We start from the raw sequence: 21,369 nt of genomic DNA on the forward strand, positions 1-21,369 counted from the left end.
AATGCTAAGTTTTGTCTCCCTGTACTGTCCTTTGTACTGCGCTGTGAAACACTTGTGGTGCCTTGTAAACAAAATGTAAAAATAATAATTGCAATAGTTGTGCTGCCACATACTCTTCAGATCTTTCTTTTTAGCAGCTGCACATTGCTGAGTACGGAGCTCCACGAGGAATTATTTGTATAGTAGTTAAATATGTACAGTGCATAATGTATGTTTTATTGCTTGTCTTAGAACTTGTACGAATCCTTGTTATTTTTTTTTATTTTTTTTACAGAAATAAACTTTTATTGTGTGGTAACAGAATGCATGATCACAAAGATCATTTACATTTCTTTGATAGAACAGCTCTGTATAATACAGTAAATGTACATTCTGCTCTCCCATCCGCAGGCCGATACAGTTCTGAGAGCGATGTGTGGAGCTTTGGTATTCTCCTCTGGGAAACCTTCAGCCTCGGGGTGTGCCCTTACCCAGGAATGACCAATCAACAAGCTCGGGAACAAGTAGAAAAGGGTAAAAAATAAAGACACATCTATTGAAGGATATAATAATAATATTTATATAGCACTTCTCTCCCAGCAGGACTCAAATTGTTTTACATTTACAGCATAAAAATAAACTTAACAGAAAGGCAACTATGCAATTGGGATGTATTATTGTAGGAACTTAAGGGAAATTAGTGAACAGGTAAGTCTTGAGTATGTTTTTCAAGGATTCTGCAGTGCGGGGCAGCAAGTTCCATAGAGTCGGAGCCGCAAAGCTAAACCCCCCCCCCCTCAGTTGATTTCAGTGAGATTCTAGGTAATGCTAATAGTCCTCCATCTACAGATCGCAGTAATCGAGTGGGCCAGTATGGAATCAGAAGCTGATTTGGGCACCTTGGTCATGTAGGACTTTAAAAGTCAGTAAGCCAGTCTTAAAATGGATTCACCAGGCAGCCAGTGAAGGGAGTTGAAAATGGGTGTTATGTGACTGGAATAGGGCCTGGCAGCTGCATTTTGTACCAGATGCAAGTGGTGAAATTCTTTTGCTGGGAGACCCAGGTAGAGAGCTTTGCAGTAGTCTAGGCGTGATGATACAATTGCATGTTTGACTTTAGGCAGTCCTTTCAGGGGAATAAAGTGTTTGATTCTGGATAGTTTCCTCAGATGAAGAAATTAGGTTTTGAGGATACCTGATGTTTACGTGTCAAGCCACTATGTAAGACAACACCGAGACTTTGCACATAATAAATGTTTTGTAATTCTGAACACCCCTAAGCATAAATCCAGTTGTTTGGCTATGCTGCACTTTTGTCCTTTGACCTATCATATGGTCTTTACAGCAGTTTATAGCATACCTCCCAACATGACCCTCTCCAGGAGGGACACAATGCTCTGCTTCTGGACTTCCCTCTTCATTTATGATTGCAGACACCTGTGTTGAACAGGTTAATGGATAACAAAGGTTTTACAGCACAGGTGATGTCAATCATAAAGTAAGAGAAAAGTCCAGGAGCAGAGCATTCTGTCCCTCCTGGAGACGGTCATGTTGGGAGGTATGGTTTATAGCAAGCCAGCTATTGCTGCAGTATAATATTCTTGTTAGTACTGTTTTACAGCAAGCCATAGTTTTAATTTTGCAGTAAAAATAATCTATGTTAAATGGCTCTTGCACATGAAAAGAAAATTGCTTTATGAGAGCTAAAAGTGCAGATTATCCTTAACATTAAAACCACTGACATGTGAAGTGAATAACATTGATTATCTTATTACAATGGCACCTGTCAGGGGGTGGGATATATCAGGCAGTAAGTGAACACTCAGTTCTTGAAGTATATGTATCATTATTATATACAAAATTGTAAGAAATATGATAAAACACAAGTTGATTCAGATAATGGCGCTATATCTGTGTAGGGAGCATTGCATTTAAGCAAGTTACTTTGCACCTGGATAATCAATGTTGCAATGCAAGGGGTACACATACATTTATTGCTTTTGCACACAGGGTAAATAATGGCTACTTTTGCTTCTAGCCCAGACATGCTGAGAAAGCTCTATGTTTACTCTGCAAGGGTAAAACCTGGACTGCTGGGTACACACTGGCAGATATATCTGCAGTTCAATCGATCTGCAGATATATCTGCAGATGGTGGTTGTTCATACACACAGAAAGATGCGCCAATATATCTTAAAGATATATCTGCTGTTCAATCTATCTGCAGCTATATATGCAGATGGGGATTGTTCATACACACTGAAAGATGCACTAATATATCTGCAGATATATTGGTCATCTGCTGTGTTGCACAGCAGATGCAATATATCTGTGAAAGACGTCTTTCACAGACATATTGCTTGTACACACCTGCAGATCAGCAAAAGATATATTGGACAACCAACTGATTGGCCAATATATCTGTCAGTGTGTACCCAGCCTAAAGGTTCATTGAGGACCTATTATGGGAACCACTAGTGTAATGTGTAAAAGCGAGATCTGTTTAAAGAAAATTTCACTATGAAATAAAAAAAACATTTTCTTTGGTATGCTCTGCTTATCCCATCTTTTTTTGCATTTTTATTTATTATTAATAATTATTTTATTATTAAAAATATGTAACACTAATAAAGCAAGTTAGATGAGGAAAGAATATAGTGTATTAGGTATACAGGAATTATCAGACTGATGAACATTAAATAAAATATATCATAGCAAATAATGGAATATGATATATGAGGTGTCTCTTATAAAAAGAAAATACAGATTGATACAGTGTATGTGTGAGAGAGCAACCCCACAAGGAATACGACAGTGATCACAATACGATTGGATGCTTTGGTAAAATACCATTCTGGGTTAGTAACCAAATATTCATCCAGGATGCATTCATTTAAGTTGTGCACATGGGGGAGGGGGTTCCTAAGTATCAAGAAACTCCCCCCCCCCCCCCCCCTTGCCTGGCTACAATCAGGAGTCCCGCCCCATCATAATTCTGGTGTGTAATTTTGTCTTTGCTTCTTTTACCTGTCCTCACCCCCAAAAAGGCTGCTGCATTGCATGTATATGTGTATGTATACATAATATATATATATATATATATATATATATATGTATGTCTATTAGGATAAGGACCGTCATTGTCCTTTTACATTGCTGTATCGCGGGCTTTAAATCATGGCATAGCATATAAACGTAGCGGGCAACGTTGCTCTTGCTACCCATTTATAGAGCAAGCCGATATGAGGTATCTAGCACAGGTAGCGGGAAATGCGTAGCAGACAATGGGGGCACTGTCTCTGTGGGAGGCTACGCTATGCATTGCTTCATTGCCACAGTATGCAGCCTCTCGCAGTAACAAAGTAAACGGACACATCTGTATGTGTGTCTGAGAGACCAGCTTTAAAAAGTCGATAAGCGGAAAAGTAAGCTTGTTGATATGTTATATTTTAAGAACATTTCTATGTACACTGGCATGTGGAATTCATTTAAACATTTACAATTGTGTTTCCTAAGAATTTGCACTGTATTTACCATAAACCGCACATAAAATGGAGAGGTTTAGTGTGTTTCCTAATCTTTTGCAGGTTACCGTATGTCTGTTCCACAGAAGTGTCCAGAGGAAGTGTTTAAAATAATGCAACGGTGTTGGGATTATAAACCAGAGAATCGTCCAAAGTTTAGTGAGATGCAGAAAGAGCTTTCTTCAATCAAAAAGAAAATGACATAGTATTTAACACACTGATGGACACTTTTGTAGCAAAGTAGTTCTGTTTGGCATATTTGTTAAGCAAACTGCATTTTTTTAAATACTGCGATCATTTTCATATTTTGTGAAGATGCATGTGCCTTTTTATTTTCATCTTCATAGGCCCCGCCAAAAAAGTAGAATATTAATTTGTCCACGAACCTGCCATTAATATAAAGCTGTGATGCACAGAAACTGTACCTAACCGTAAAACATGCCTGTTTGTATCCTCCAAGCTCTGTTTAAATCACACTTAAAGGAAAGCCATTCATGTTATAATGGTGTTTCCCTATGTAAACATAAGTACACATCAATATGTCTCAATGTCTTTAAACTTGTAACAACTATTATTAATCAGCACATTGACCTGTATTTGTGGATTTATTTAGGTTAGATACTTTGTGAAGCTATATTTGCTTTTGTTTTTTTACTTTTTAGCTTTAAGACAGCAGAGTGCTTCCTCATTCATAGGTAGTGTAATCACACAGCTGTGGCCAAATATCCCTAAAAATCTTAGTTTCCTTAAGCACTTTTTTTGTTGACTGCAAAGTTTTAGTTTGCCTTAAAGCTCTAGTATAGACCTGAAGAAAAAGTGTAATTAAGAATTGTTACAGAAATATAATTTTTATTATATAATGCGTAAAATTAAATAGTTTTGAACTTTGCAGTTACTGCTCATGTTATAAAAAGGATAAGGTTTATTATTATTATTATTATTATTATTATTATTTTTTACAAACATATTGTTCTGTTATGGTGATTTTCCGTAGTTGCTGTATCTATATATTAATGGGACCATGATAACCATTCGATAAGTATCACAAATGTTCATATAGCAAAGTTCAGTTATATCTAATTATATTTAATTTTACGCAACATACTAAAATTTATCTTAGTGATAGCTTTGCTGGGCAGACATTGGCCCAGATTTATCAGGCCTTGGGGAGTGATAAAGTACCAGCCAATCAGCTCCCTACTGTCATTTTTCAAACAGCCTGTGACATGGCAGTTAGGAGCTGGTTGGTTGGTACGTTATCACCGTGCAATTTATCACTCTCCAAGGCTTGATAAATCTGGGCCCTTATTTAATAAATAGTCTTTACTGCTAATGTGGTGCAAAGTTACATTGTTTAATTATATATTTTTTTTGCACTCTTTATTAAAAATCCTGTTGGGTGTAAAGTATTTTGCACCATATTTTCACTAAAGCATTTAATTAATTTAACAATGTTATGCAAAAATTGTTTTAGGAGTTTGAACAAAAATGTCTACTTATTAATAGTGAGATCATTCAGTATAATATTTTTTACATTATTTCTATCATCCATAAAAGAGCAGCAACTGACTAAATTAGAACTTTTTTTCTCATAAATTAAACTAATTGCATATGAAGTAGCAGCCATTGCATATGAAGTAGCAGCAAAAGAAAATTCTATGATTAGCTGCATCAAACACAATGTACTCTGTAGGACCAGCCTTATATGTAACAACCTCAATTTGCTGTTGCCATTTGGTACATACATTAACTTAAGTCATGTTTAAAGATATTCTGCTAAATTCCCTTTTTATACTCATACTACTAGCTGGGATACTTACATCTTTTACACAAAGAGATGATGTAGTTTATAGTAGATCACTTTCTATTTGATTTAGAGAGAGAAGTAGACACTAATGTATAGAGAAAACAATGCTCGTCATATCTGCCAAACGTCAACCAATGTGTTTCTATGTGGAGTACCAAGGAGGTCCAAATCAGCATAAATGTTTTTTGTTGAGTTTTTTTTGGTGGTGTTGCCTGTTATGGTTGCTAGTTGCAGTTCTTTAGGTAAAAAGTTAGTGTTAGCCCTTCATGAATGTAACACAAAACTATGTATGACAGTGTTTTTTTTTTATATTCTTAATGAGGTTAAATATAGAAAAGAAAAAAAACACGTGTACATCCCTGCCTATAACACATTCTTCTTGTAGAGGTAATAAACTGCCCAGTCATGATCTTGCATGTAAAACAAATACAGTATATTGTGTATACAGCTCATTCTCCATTCAACCAGTGTTTTAATGCAAGATTGTGATCAGCTCAATATAGGACTAGAACTGTGCATTAATTCTATGATAATCTGAAAAAAAATTACATTATATTTAAGGTAACTGGCAGCAACTAAATATAATAGGATTTCTGTTCTTCCTTACTCAGCAGAAGCAGATTCATCTGTGGCATTTGTATCTGGAATGGAAATCGGGGGGGGGGGGGCTTATTAAATATATGGGTGCCATACTTGATGCAGAGGAGGAGCTATGTCAGATCCTCCCTTGCGTACTCTGCTACTCTCCGGTATTTTATTTCTTTCACTGTAGACATGTTTTCCCACTTGTTCATGAACTTGATAACCAGGTCCCTGGAATGGCAAAGCAGTAGTTTAGTTCCAAGTGTGGTGTCTGTATAATAAAAGTGTTTAATGCTGCTCACAAAGTGTAAAGTCAAACCACGTGGTTCTTATATATGAGAAAATTTATTATATAAACGTTATATTCTCAGTAGCAGCCACCCCGATTGTAAATCAGCATTGCCATTCATGCTTGTTGTGATGTGTGGAGGCATCCAGCAGTCTTTCGGGGGACATGTACTAAGCAGTGATAAAAGTGGAGCAGTTGCCCATGACAACCAATCAGCTGCTATGTATACTTTTATAGTATGCAAATTATAAATATTGCGTTAATTGCTGATTGGTTGCCATAGGCAACTTCTCCACTTTTATCACTGCTTAGTACATCTCCCCCTGAGTCTGCAGATAATTTATCCTTATATAAGGCTGTCACGCATTCTTCCACTTCCCCTCCAGTGATGCAATGTAGAGAAGCGCCATGCCACTTTATTTTTATTTTTTTTCTGGTTTTCAAAAGAATAGACTAGGTTGCGTGCCGGACAATTTGTAAATTTTTATATAGAAAGAAAAACGTTCATTTGTGCCATTTAAAAAATTTTTACTGTACCATCTATTAAATCTGTATCATTCTTATTCACGTAATCCTGGATTAGTATTAGGGAGTGATAGACAAATATAATAGTAAATAGCAATTAGAACCAGCAGCTAGCATGTTGGTGTGCAAAATGTTTTCTGGATAGGTTTACTTTAAACATGTATATTTATAATGGTACATATACGTAGCTTGCCTCTTTCTCTCCACAATACCTCCTATATGGCGTGCTTTGTTTTATCTGAAGCTGCATCATTACAGAAGTATTCTTTGCATTTTTGTCAACTTGCTAAGCAAAATAATTAGATTGCCCTTAATAATACAATAGGCTTGTTATAAAGTGTGTAATAATAGAACACAAACCTGGAAAATGTTGAAATCATTGTTAATCTAAAGGCAAAGTAAAAAGGTATCAGTGCAATAAATGTATAATGCACAACCGATTGGAGTTTGGTTTATCTACATACCCTTGTATACTGTACTTTGTATTGTTAAACTCACCATTTAGAAATAAGTGCATAAAATGAACTTTGAATGCTTTTAATTGTCAGTTTAATTGCTTATCTATATCTACTTTATTAGCATGTGTTTCATGCGATCTTTCCCTTTCACTTGCAGTCTTGTATGATGTACGCTATCTTCCAAACGGGAAGCGGTTACAATGCCGATAGTCGGGATCCCGGCGGTCACAATGCCGACTTCAGAATCCCGACTCGTGGTGAAAGCCTGCCACCAGAATACTAGCGCCACAGGCTATTCTCCCTCTTTGGGTGTCCAAGACATGCATAGAGGGAAAATATAACCTGTGCTTGCTAGGGGCTTTCGAGCGCTCGGCATACTGGTGGCCAGGATGCCGCTGTCTGTATACTGACGTCCGGCATGCCGTCCGCCGGGGATTAATACCGAACCCCTTCCAAACTGTTAGTCTACTGTATATGTATTTGTAACTTTGCCATAACTGGATCTACAAAGTGCCTAGAACAGTTATAACTTCCGTTAACATCTTCTTTTTAAACACTAATAACTGCCCAGATTAGCACTATATAAAGTGACCTCAGACAAAAGATGATTGTACCACTATACTTATCTCTCAACATAGTAACATGTCAGAAGTTGTGTTTTCTTGTACGTTTATTTGAAATAATGCATTAATGCCGTTTTTACATTTTACTTAAACTAATGGGGCAACTTTGTTTTTGAAAACTTTGGGTTTTTTTTTCTAAACTTCCCAATGTAACAGCTGACTTGAATACAGTATCAGTGCAAAGATCATCTACATTTCGTATGATTGATTCAACATGGTAAAAAAACAGATCTGTAAGTATTTACAGCCCTTTTTACTCTGTTTTTTAGTTGCGCATCAAGAAAAAAACAAAACCTAAAATTCCATGTCTACCTGCCACCACCATTGCTTCTTGATTATCATTAAAAATTAGCACTTGACTACTGCCAAACATATTAATTGCTTCGTTATATGTCGCTTTACCCCAAAATAGGAACACCTCTTTAGAGGCAGACTAACATTTTTTTTATTATCATTTTGTATTTGTTTACTGTGTATATTAGGCGTAGAATCTACTAAAAAAAAATCTTGTTATTGGACTTGACCTAGCTTCTGTGATGCCTTCTTATAGAGATCACCATTTTGTAGCGTTGCCATTGTCTGTCTTCTCTACTTCATTAAACATTTCTTCTAGAGAAGTGGTTCTCAAACTCGGTCCTCGGGACCCCACACACTGCATGTTTTGCAGGTATCCCAGCAAGTGCACAGGTGTATTAATTACTCACTGACACATTTTAAAAGGTCCACGGGTGGAGCTAATTATGTCACTTGTAATTCTGTGAGGAGACCTGCAAAACATGCACCGTGTGGGGTCCTGAGGACCGAGTTTGAGAACCTGTGTTCTAGAGTGATAATCTGCTACAGTGCTAACACTACAGTAACATAGTTCAGTGACAAGGCTGCTGTGTGCCATGGAAGAGTAAAGAACCAGAAATGTGACAAAGTGATAACAGACAAAAAAGACTAACTTGCTCCTGGGATGCACATACATTCTGGTGGTGAGCATTGTCAAGATTTTTGTACATATTGAACTGTCCGGTGCATTCTGGAGTTGCATGCTAAGACCTTCCTTATGGTGGTAATTGTTTGCTATAATTTTACTGTAGGACTATACTATGTGCGGGTTCAGTATGATATACCTGCAGTAGGGATGCTGGCTGTCAATATACCGACAACAGCATCACATCTGCCGGAATCTCTGCAAGCGAGTGCCCTCGCTGGCTCGATTCGCTCGCCATGCTGCGGGCTATTCGGTTCTATTCCCACTTGGTTGGTGACGTGGACCACCAACCGAGAGGGTATACCAGGCTGCGGTAGGGATTTTGTGTGTCGGGATTTCACCGGCTGTCGGGATTCCATCGTCTGTCTTTTGAACGCTGGGATCCTGACAGCCGGCATTTTAACTGCATCGCCTATGTGCCATTTACCCCATACTTGTCTACTCAAATATTCAGAAGACTCACACTGCAGGGGAGGAATATGATGATGCACCCTCATGCACTTGTCCCTTGGACCGTCCCTCTGGGTCCCAAAGAATAGTCAAGTATACGTTAACCATTAAAAATGTACAATATTACTAAGCTAGTTTGAAAAAGCCATTGGCTGGTTTATGATTTCCAGCATGTCACACTTTGCTTAATGACCCCCAGTGTGCTCATATGTCACGGCTTCCATTGCCCGGCAGTATCAAGCTACAAGGCCATGACATATCGCCACACAGATAATACACACCATGCTCTTCTAGAACTGAATGTCTACTAAGTTGGTGTTGTTGGTGCACTTCTTGCAGAGCTATGACAGATTAAGAAATTGCACCGTAATGCAGCCTTGCTCCAACACAGTAAAATAAATTATTTAGTGGAAAGGGAGGATTAAGAGATTATATTTCTGAACTGATACCACTTGGAATTTCAAGGTCACAATACCATAGTTCGTAATTTACACTTCTGTTTTGTTTGGTCAATTTCCTTAATTTGACACTATCTGTAAGCACAAAATACTGTTGTCTCCATGGTGTAAAATATTTTATATTTGTTTTTTTGTACTTTCACTACAATACAAAAATGTAGACGTCTGGATATGTTTTTTATTGTGCAGTTTATATCCTGGAATAAATGCTTTAAGACAGTAACACAATATAGTCAGTTTGAATATTGCTTTGCATGTTTTCCCTTTTTTGCTTTTGCTTTTCTGGGTTTTTATTATATTATTATCATCATTATTAGTATTATTATAAATGGTCTCAGAATAGTTTCCCAGTTTTTCCCAGATACCTTTTAAAAAAAATAAAAAATCCTGATCTGTCCAGCCAAAAATAGATTTTTAGTAAATGCACCTGACCTTAAACAGTAGGAAGTAATGTTAATCCAGAAAGATATAAATAATGTAAGTGTATACAATCAATCATGTCTGTCTTATCACAAATTAGTGGCTTTAACTGTTAGATATTTAGAGGAGCACATTAGCTTGATTATGCTGTTTATTTATAAGCATTTTTGAAGTTTAAATATGGAGAAGACTGATTCATTATGACACAATTTGATGCATCCTCCAAAGTTTTGTAGGTGCTGTTTTACTGTGTGGGATTTCTTCACATTACAATTTAAGAAGAAGCGTGTTTCAGTATTTGACTTTGCTGATATAGCAAGTATGATTCTTTGGCAAAAAATTTAAAAGTATTAAGGTTTTTTTTTCCCTCCGCTAATTGTTACCCGTAACAAAATGGCATCATTACCCAGGCTCAAAAATAATTCAAGTATTTGAGTGAAAGAACTTTTCTACCCCACCCTCTGATATACTCTGCGTGCCCCTGGCAATACAGGGCTCATGTTTTTCACTGTACTTTAAGAAGCTGTGGTAAATAAATCCATAATGGACACACTACTGGGCAACATGAGGGAATTCATATACATTTACAAAAATATCCAATATTTGTTTCTTGTAGTTCTTGAAAAAATGATTCTGTACAAAAATGATGGAATTTTGTTTATTTAATCTGTATTCGCACAATGGTTTTATAGCCTGTAATTCATTTATTTTTAAGAAGGAAACATTTTTTATCTTTTTTGTTATTTTGAATACTAAACATTTTGTTCAGTACATTACAAAAACCATACACAAGATCACCAAATATCACTCTTATGCATTTACTGTGAGGCACTACTAAACAATGTAATGAGGTGGGTAAGGACATAATGTGTAGTGCTCATCAAGTCTAAAGCTTTATGGATTCTTTCCCTTTTATTTTTATAAAACAGTCCATTAACTGACGTAGTGAACATTGCCTCTTAAAGATGAATGAACATCACAAAAATTAGACACGAATAGAGTATTTTTCCCCAGAAAATCTTTTATGTGAGATGAATGATTTCTTCATTTGAAAATTCTGTATCAACTATTGTGACAAGCATTCATTTAATAAAATATGTCTCTTTATTTACCCTGAGAAATAAAATATTAAGCTCTAAATTATGGCAAATTGTGAAAGCAGTCAAAGGCTCATCAAACTAAAGTATTTACTAAACTGAAAAAAAATATATATATAAATTTGCTTCGCTTTTTAGATGTGTCACATTTATTTCGAAAGCCTGCTTATCTTTTTGATGATATTTTAAGATTTGACATGTTTTTTTTTAGCTCATAGGTCTGCAAACTCGGTCCTCATTACCCCGCACAGTGCATGTTTTGTAGGTTACCCAGCACGTGCACAGGTGTATTAATTACTCACGGACACATTTTAAAAGGTCCGCAGGTGGAGTTAATTATTTCACTTGTGATTCTGTGAGGAGACCTGCAAACATGCACTGTGTGGGGTAAAGAGGTCCGAGTTTGTAGACCTATGTTTTAGCTTATACCACCTGTTATATAAAGAAGTTACTAATATTTAGTATATTGGTCTGCTCTTTAACAATCTTTTTGAATGTAACTTTTTCAAAATGATTCACTCAAGTCTGAATACTGTGTTTTTAGCTGCGTAGAATACATGGCCAGTGTTGCAAAGGTCAGTACTGCAACAGCAGATGTACAGTGAGTGGGCACAAAGGATATAAACATAAGAGTGTAACATTTACAATCTATTACGGTGCAAAATGTCCAAATATAATATTACATTTGGAAGTACAGTAAAGTGGAGATAAGAATTCTACAGAAATAATATACTTAATGACATGGAAACTTGGAACGTCTCATAAATGGTGTCTTAACCTAACTAAAATATCTACTTTATTCTTTGTATAGTTGAGCAGCTGAGTGCACACAAGAAAAAATATTTTTAATGTTATGTCCTATACTTTACAAATATAATTATTTTAACTCTAATTTAGCAAACATTTTTATGCCAGGACATGGGCTCTGGTAATAGCCTGCCAAATGAAGAATTAGAGGCAACATGTAAGTTACCTCTATCACCACTTTGGATTACTGACCAAACCAGCCTAATGTGTGGCCATCAGGCTGCTCATGCATCAATGGGGGGTCTACATAAAGGAAACCAGGTAAAGTCATATGTTCTCTTTAGGGACTGATAATTTACATACAGTATACCTAGATTATTTAATCCCTACTACAGAAACTTCAAACCTTACCTGTATGTTTTTCTGGAAACCAAAAGAGATTTGGAGTCTTCCAAAATTATTTAACAACAATTGAAGAAATGTTTGTAATTTGATCATTAGAATGACTTAAATAGAAGTAACAATAACTAGATGAAATTAATATTCAGACACATTTTCTCATTTACCTCGAGGATCAATTTGTAGCCAGTCTGTGCAAGACAAAATGAACATTACTATACGAAACCAGATGTAACAGTACATACACAGATACAGTAATAAAATGTGGCGCACAACTTTGTATGAAATTAGGCTTTTGCACTTCACATTTTAACTAGATATTTTGCTGCTTTATGACAATAAATGTACAGTATGTATCCTTTTTAGGTCTGAGAGTCATGTTGGTAGGGCAACAAACATGGTTTTTGAGGCTTTTAAAAAAAAAAAAAATTACTATGGGCTGGGTTTGTGTCACCATACCAACACCGGGGTCCTGTCAGGTGGCTGGGGGGAGGGGGGAACGAGCGCAATGAATCCCTTTAAGGGCTCGCTGCGCTCACCACAGAGTGGGCTCTGTTCGCTGCGCTCCCCACAGGTTTTATTAAACAATATAGGGAATAGTCCCTGTTGGTTGGCCTGGTTGGTCGGTATGCTGACCGACGGGATAATGAGGGTTTGGGATCCTGGCGTCCGTATTGTGACCGCTGGTCACATAACCGCATTCCGTTACTTTAAATAATTTTGGAAGTAATTGCAAGATATATTGTTGTACAATAAATAAAAGTAAATACAAAACGGTATAAAATCTTGTCATGATTATAGAAAACATATAGGACTTGCTCCTTTCATAACACATTGATTAATATGGAAGCCTCAATGACCTAAAAAATACATAATATGGTGCTGTTATTATATATCTAAAATTAAGGAATAAAATCAGCAAGGATAATCACTTACCTCATAACATCCCAAGCTACTATAAGGTGTTGAATTGTAGAATGCAAAAAAGTTAGCATGAAATGTCATAACATTTTTTTGTTTGGTCCTGAATAATTCACCATCCAATACAGCCCTGAGGTGAAATACCAAAAGGTGCATTCTTTTAAAATATCTTTTATTATATTTCTCTCTAGAATGTTAAATATCAAATAGATTTGAAATTAAATTAACATAAAATTCACTTTGCATCACAGGGCTGCACATAATATTATGTCAATAAATGTTGGGGGCATAGCATTTTTTCCTGTGTAGTTTTTTGTTTTCCTGTTTATTGTACACACAGTTTCTTAAATTATAATATCTTGATTTCCAAAATATATACAGTATATAGAACTTTTTTGGTGCCAAAATTAGAACTGCCTTTTATATGTGTTTAAAGAGCACCTTTTTATACCTTGTTTGTGTTGTTTTCTAGAATTCTTTATGAATTTGTTAAATATAATATATTTTAAGCCAGATACATGCTATTACACTGGAAATAGGTGCTTCTTCCAGATATCATGTGACAAAACACCATTAAATAATATATAAATGTAAATGAATTCAGCTGCCAGCATAAACAGCATGAAGCAGCAAGTACAGGTTTTTCTACAGCTTAGACTTAAATCTGCATTTTAACTGTTTATTTTATTTGCATAAAATAGTTTTTACAGTATAATGCTTATACTAACATGTATCTTTATATTGTGTGTGGTTTTATTCCTCCCCCTTTGGTGAAAGTGTTTTATAGATACACCTGTTTTGTTAAAATGGACCACTAAATGTGTCTACAATTCTCATGTTGTATTCAAATAAATGTCTCCTATTTCTATCGTTTCATGTGTTTTTTGTTTTTTTTTTGCGCAAACTGTGTTTTATTTAATATTAGAAGTGTAAGTTTTTATTCATTCTGGCATGTAATTTTATCTTTCGCTCTCGCTCTCTGTCTCTCTCTCTCTCTCTCTCTCTCTCTCTCTATATATATATATATATATATATATATACATACATACATACATACAACAAGAGGTTCGGCTCTCCTATTAAAGCTACAATACTACGCCGGGTGCCTGCATGCAGAAGATAGCATAGCAAACAAACGAGAGCGGCATACGTCGTTTGACTGCCTCTGTTTCATTAGACGCCTGGTGTGCCGCTCTCGTTTGTTTGCTATATATATATATATATATATACAGTCACTGTGGTCCCTAGGGAGGGTTAGCACACTCCCAAGTAATGGAAGAACCAGGCGGCACTCTGGGGACTTGATGCAAAAATAACGAAGTTTAGTGAGAAATCACATGTCAAAAAGGCATAGCTTTGCCAACGTTTCAGCGCCGCACAGGGCGCTTTTGTCAAGGCTATATGCTGTGAAAGAGAAGAACAAACCCACACAGTGCCACACACCTTACCTTTATGTGTCCAAACACCATTACGACCGCAGCATCGGACAGCGGGAGCTGGCGTGGGGCCGGGCTACCGGTAAGTTCCTGATTGCGGTTGCCAGGAAATGACATCATCCGGTAACCACAGTAACCTCGAGCGTCCCGGCCGCCGCTGGTAATCCGCTGGAGCTGACGGAAAAGCAGTGCAAAAAAGTGATAATCAAGTAGCATGTGCCGAAGTGTAGCTGGCCATAAATAAACATCATAATTATTGCGTGTAGCATGTGCACACTAATCATGATAATACTAATATCGTGAGTGATCCCACCCAGCTGTGTGTTATTGAACACCCCTTATACGTGATGTGCCTGAAGTGATATGGCCAGAGCACCTATGCTAAAATGAAGTGAAAGACATTAAAAAACATTAAAAGGGGATAAAAAGTATGTGCGGTTGTAGACAATCATGCAGACAAGACAGCTAAGGCAAATAAGTAAATGAAAAGGGCATGATATTATAAACAAAATACAGGCCCCTATTAATGAATAGACCAACAGTGAGTAGTGACACAATTGACTGACCTTGGCCTAACAAAGTATAGCCAGTGCACGTGGTGTCTGCTAAAGAAAGGAGCTACTGCGTGATATTAAAGACCACGTGGCCCTACCAGGGAACAAAGAATAAGGCAACAAATACTGATGATGTTATAAGAACACACTCCAAGCAATGTGTTCATTGAGTCCATCAGATGCTGTGATAGCATCCTGGACCGATCACCTCCTCGGTTATGTGGGGGAATGTGGTCGACAATCATGTACCGTAACTGTTGTAGCCGATGCTGTGCGTTCTTGAAATGTCGGGCGACCGGCTGGTCGTTCGATTTCCCCTCCAACGCTGCCTTAATTGCTGATCGATGAAGGGCCATCCTTTCACGAAAAGTTCGAATAGTTTGTCCCACGTAGACCAAGCCACACGGGCACGTAATGACATATATGATGAATTGAGATGTACATGTAACGTGATGTTTAATTCTAAAAGATTGTTTCATTTTTGGATGTTCAAAGGTTGAGCCTGTGTCCATGAATTTGCATGTTGTACAGGAAAGGCAGCGCTGGCATCCCGGCTTCAGCATGGGTTTCTTAATCTGTGTAACATCAGTTTTTACTAGAATGTCCCGTAAACTGCGTCCCCTCTTGTAACACGGCATGATTGCCATGTGTTTAAAGCAAGGCAGTGAAGGATCGGTGTTAACTATGGGCCACAAAAGGCCCTGGTTACTACTGAATTAGCTGTGGTGTACTCAGTAATCAAAGGGTCTTTTTTCTTGTTGTTTCTTGTCACAGGCTCAAAAAGTGTTTCACGTGGAATAAGCATGATTTCCTGTTTAATAGATGGCAATTGTCGCTTGTCGTACCCCCTTTGTGTGAATTGTGCAATCACATGGTTCAATGCTGTTTCCAGTTGTTGACTATCGCTTGTAATTCTGGTGACTCTGAGCATCTGGGACCTGGGTAGGCCCTTCTAAAGTGCGGGGGGGGGGGGGGTGAAAGCTGTTGTGCATCAGTAAAGTATTGCGATCCGTTGGCTTGTAATATACGGACGTGTGTATGTTGTCAATGATATCGATTTGTACATCCAAGAAATGTATTGACGTCGGGCTGAATTCAATACTGAGTTTGATCGGAGAGTCCCGGTTATTTTTAAATTCAATCTTTTTTATTTGTTTTTTCCTTGTGACAAACATACAACTTAAACAGAAATAATACTAGTATGCAAGATGTATACAGAATATACCAGTAATATCATGTATGCATAACGAAACAATAAAAATAAAATACATAACATTAACTTGGTGTGAGCACCTTTTTAATAAGCAATAACTTATGTGAGCACTCGGGAATGTATAAGAAAAAAATAAAAAAGGATTACCACTGACGCTGAAGTATGCATATAGTAGTATTCAGTAGAACACATTGAGCAGACAACCTCAAGATGGAGAAATGTTAAGGAGCTGATTGTATGGAGAAGAGAGCCATTTATTCCAAGTATTGTAAAAATTTATCGGGGGCCTTCCTAGATATATATACAAATTTTTCATGAGAAACAGTTGAGGCCACCAGAGGTATACAATTAGTGACCGTGGGACCCGTTCTCGCCATCCAAGAGCGCGCTATTAGCACCTTAGCCAGGGTGCACAAATTAGTAACATCGTCTCGAATGCACATCGAGTATTTCCTCGTCTATCACAGCAAGAATACAGACAGTGGGGGTAAGGACATCAGACGGTACACCAGTAGAGATTATAATCCTTATAACAGCCTTCCAAAAAGCATCCACCACCGGGCAGGTCCACAACAGGTGCCAAAAGGAGCCATCCAAGGAGGTACACTTCGGGCACCTGGAGTCACCGCGCCCTCTCATTTTAAACAATCTAGAAGGAGTAACATAAACGCGATGCAATATATACAGGTGGATTTGTTGAAAGCGAGCCGAGGTAGTAGCTAAGCGAGAAGCCCCCAGGGCCATATCCCAAAAAGATGACGAGAGGGGTCCCAGGTCAGCCTCCCATTTAAGCTTAAGATCAGAGAGGGGACTAGCATGATGGGCACCGAGCAGAGCGAAGTAGAGAGCAGAAACATTCCCGGAATCTCCAATGGATGTTAGGAGCATATGAGCAGGTGATGTCTGAAGGAGAGGTGGTGCAGCGCCAATCTGAGACGAGCAAGCATGACGGAGTTGAAGGTATCGGTAGAGATGTGAGGCAGGTAGCTTATAATCAATAGACAATTGGTCAAATGTTTTAAAAGCACCCGACACATATAAGTGACCTATGGATCGAATATTCCAGCTGCCCCACACCAATTCCACCTGCAGGGAAACAAATTTGCAAAAAGAACGGGAGTGAGCCAGAGGGGTGTCAGGATCCCACCCAACCCCCTGCAACATTTGATGCGCCTGTCTCCAGATTAAAATAGCTTGTTTAATCAGTGGGAGAGGGAGAATAGTTACATTGTCACTCAATAATAATTGTTTTGGTGAGAGAACAGTCCGGGTATGAAGAAGCAGTTGGGATATTAAAGTGGATCCGTCAGAATCCTTAACCCAGGAAATCAAATGTGACAATTGGGCTGCCATGTAGTACAAGTGAAAATTTGGGAGAGCAAAACCGCCTGTGTCCCGAGACCGAGTGAGAGTATCTAACTTAATTCTAGCTCTGCGATTAGCCCAGACTAGGGAGGATAAAAGACTATCAATGGTACTAAATATTTTCCGAGGTAGATATACTGGGGAGTGTTGTAGAATATAGAGCAATTCGGGCAGTATGACCATTTTAATCAGATTAATCCTACCCGTGACCGTAAGTGGTAATTTCCCCCATACTCTAATACGGGAACGCAAATAATCCATCTGCGGATTTAAATTCAGAACAGTAAATTGTGAAGGTTGATTAGTTATCCAAATACCCAGGTATTTAAAGGAATCTACCCAGTGAAGCGGCAGGCCCCCAGGTGGGTGGGCAGGACAGAGCCCACTAAGAGGAAGGATACAGGATTTATCCCAGTTTATAGTTAAACCGGAGAATCCCCCAAAAGTATTAATATCCAAAACCGAAGGCATAGATGTGGAAAAGTCAGATATATATAACAGAATATCATCTGCATAAAGAGAAATTTTATCTGCCCTGTCCCCCAGCCGGAGGCCAGCCACCCGCGCAGAGGATCTAATAATGTTGGCCAAAGGTTCTATGGCAAGGGCGAAGAGGAGTGGAGACAGAGGGCAACCCTGTCTCGTACCTCTTTGTAGAGAAAAGCTCGGGGAGATATAGCCATTTACCGAGACCCTAGCTGTGGGGGCAGAATAAAGCAACTTGACCCATTTTATGAAGCTGGGACCAATACCGAACCGATCCAGCACCCCCCACAAGAACCCCCACTCCACCGAGTCAAACGCCTTTGCAGCATCAAGAGAAACAATAACTGAGGAGCAGGAGTCCTCGCAAGGGGACGATATAGGTATATAATCGAAGTAAATTGGATAGCATGGACCGCCCCGGCATGAACCCCGACTGATCCTCATGAATCACCTGCAAGACCACTGAGCTCAGCCTAGTAGCCAGTATTTTGGCCAGAATCTTCACATCAGTCGTTAACAAGAAGATCGGGCGGTAAGATTCCACCTTCTCTGGGTCCTTATCAGGTTTAAGAAGGACAATAATCAGGGCCTCCGCCATAGAGGCAGGCAGCGTACCCAATTTAAACAATTCATTAAATAACATAAGAAGCTTGGGGCCATAGAAGTCAAAATGTTTTTTATATAGTTCCACTGGGATCCCATCCAACCCGAAGGTTTTCCCACCAGGAAATGATTTAATTGCAGTTTCCAGTTCTGAAAGAGTCAAAGGAGAATCCAGAAAGGAAACCGCATCAGGGGACAATACAGGTAAGGAGACTCTATCCAAGTAGGACAGGATCTCTGGAGTACTGTACACTATCTTGGAGTCATACAATGTTTTATAGTATTGTACAAAGTCCTCTACTATATCAGGGGTCTTGGTATGGAGTATCTCATTGGGATTACGAATAGTAGTTACTGTATTAGAGGCCCTGTCAGTGCCTGCCAGTTCTGCCATGAAACTCCCAGGCCTGTCGCCCATTGCATAATATTAATGTTGGGTATATAGCAAACGATACCTAGCTTTATCCGTCAGACAAGTACGCCAGTCAGCCTGGGCGTGCAGCCACCTCTCCCTAGTAGTAGTTAGACCATCAGTAAGAAACTGTAGTTCCAACGTTCTACATGCCGTTTCTAGGACCTGCTCCTCTCGTGCATATTCAGTTTTTAGGGTTGCCACTGCTTTAATTAATGTGCCACTCATATATGCCTTAAAAGCATCCCAAAGTACAGGAGTAGACGCTGAGCCCTCGTTAAGCGCCAGGAAGTCTTCCCACATCCCCTCCAACTCCGCCCCAGCGCCCAGTTGTGCTAGCCAAAATGGGTTAAATTTTCAAAACGGCCTCTGTAATCCCCCATATCCAGACACAGTATCAAAGGCGAATGGTCCGAAATACACCTGGTGGCGTACCGGACGTCCAACACCCTTGGCAGCAAACATTTAGTCGTTAGGGCCAAATCTATCCTGGAAAAGGATGAGTATGTGGCGGAAAAGCATGAGTACTGACGGGTGCCCGGAGAGCGAATTCTCCAGACATCCACCAGACCCAAATCCCCCAACAACAATGCAAAATTACTGCATTGGGTGCCAGGGGTGAAAGATGTTGTTCTAAATCTATCTAGGGAGGGGTCAACAACATTATTGAAATCCACAAGACAGACAATAGGGACATGAGGATACATAGCCATAAAATCCGCCGCTTTTGACATTTCAAAAAGACATATCTGCCCCATTGATCAATCCGCACCTGGTCAAGGGTGTCACGATCCGGGTATCTGGACGCCATTACTTACCCTTCAGATGCCTCCTAAGGCTGGCTCAGCATTCCAGGACCGGATCCCGCTGTTTCTGAGTTTCCACATGCAGAATGTCAGAGTGGTGATTTCATCAGCCGCGGCCTCCGCTGTGCCCGCGTGGTTAAATGTGCGCTTGTCAGTCTGGCGTCTCCTGTCTCCTGTGGCCGGCGTCGCCATTACTGTTTCAATTCTCACATGGATTACAAACCAAACTTCCCTCCAAGTGTCTGCATGGGCGCAGCCATCTTGGTTTTTGTCATCTGATCATTTCCACCAATCTGCTGTCTGTATTGTTGATTTGCATAATTGCCTTGCCAACCCCTTCCTTGCTGCAGGTATAAGTAAGCTGTGCCTGAACAAGGAAGGCGTCAGTGCTTTGGTTGTCTAACCTAGTTCCAGTTTGTCTCTCTCCTGTGGTTGTCTTCCAGGTTCCAGCTCCTGTCTCCAGACTTCTGCTATAGAGACCCGCACCAGCATTCCATCTGCGGTGTAGCCTGACTCTCCGATCGATTCTGGACTCACCTGTTTCCAGCTACAGCAATCACCTGCTTCCAGCCGAGCTTCCAGCAGTGTACAACTTCTCTTAAAGGGCCGGTGTCCTTTCTGCAGTTTACCACTCTCCACCGGTATTATTATTTCATCGCTCTCAAGTCAATCACCTGCTTCCAGCCCAGCTTCCAGCAGTGTACAGCTTCCCTTAAAGGGCCGGTGTCCTTTCTGCAGTTTACCACTCTCCACCGGTATTATTATTTCATCGCTCTCAAGTTCGTTTATTATTTAACTGGTTCCAGCCAGTATCCACTCCGTACCAACAACAGTCTGGTTCCAGCCAGTATCTTCAGCAGCCCAGCCTTTCCTGGAACACCAGCTGGTACGATCCTGGGTTTTCTCCATTGCTACAGTCAGGCCTGGTAAGGACTTTCCAACTAGAAGATTATTAGAACTGTCTCACACTACCAGTGCCTGTGGCCCTTGCCACCCTGTAGTACCCAGGAACTGTATTATTGCCCTGCTGACTTTTATGTTTTCTTATTTTCTGCTGTGTTACGGAGTTTGTCATAATAAACATCATTGACTTTTATCCTGGTTGTCGTGGTCACGCCTTCGGGCAGTTATTCTACATGTTACTTACATGTCTAGGGGTCTGATACAACCTCCCAGGTTCCGTTACATCTCAGCCCCTACAACTGAGGTTGCCTCCCGTCAACTCAGGCCCTCAGT

General features: G+C 39.2%; 1 protein-coding gene across 4 annotated transcripts in view; it reads left to right on the forward strand.

Moving 5' to 3' along the window:
- FER (FER tyrosine kinase) overlaps window positions 1–14,131 on the forward strand; it is a 634,526-nt gene extending 620,395 nt beyond the window's left edge. For all 4 annotated transcript variants that reach the window (XM_063964096.1, XM_063964094.1, XM_063964097.1 and 1 more), the window contains 2 exons: window positions 391–513; window positions 3,567–14,131. In XM_063964096.1, the coding sequence (XP_063820166.1) occupies window positions 391–513; window positions 3,567–3,709 (266 nt within the window). In that variant the 3' untranslated portion in view covers window positions 3,710–14,131. The remainder of the gene's footprint in view (window positions 1–390; window positions 514–3,566) is intronic.
- The last annotated feature ends 7,238 nt before the right edge of the window (window positions 14,132–21,369 follow it).

Source organism: Pseudophryne corroboree, chromosome 1 (genome assembly GCF_028390025.1).
Source record: "Pseudophryne corroboree isolate aPseCor3 chromosome 1, aPseCor3.hap2, whole genome shotgun sequence".
Classification (NCBI taxonomy): domain Eukaryota; kingdom Metazoa; phylum Chordata; class Amphibia; order Anura; family Myobatrachidae; genus Pseudophryne; species Pseudophryne corroboree.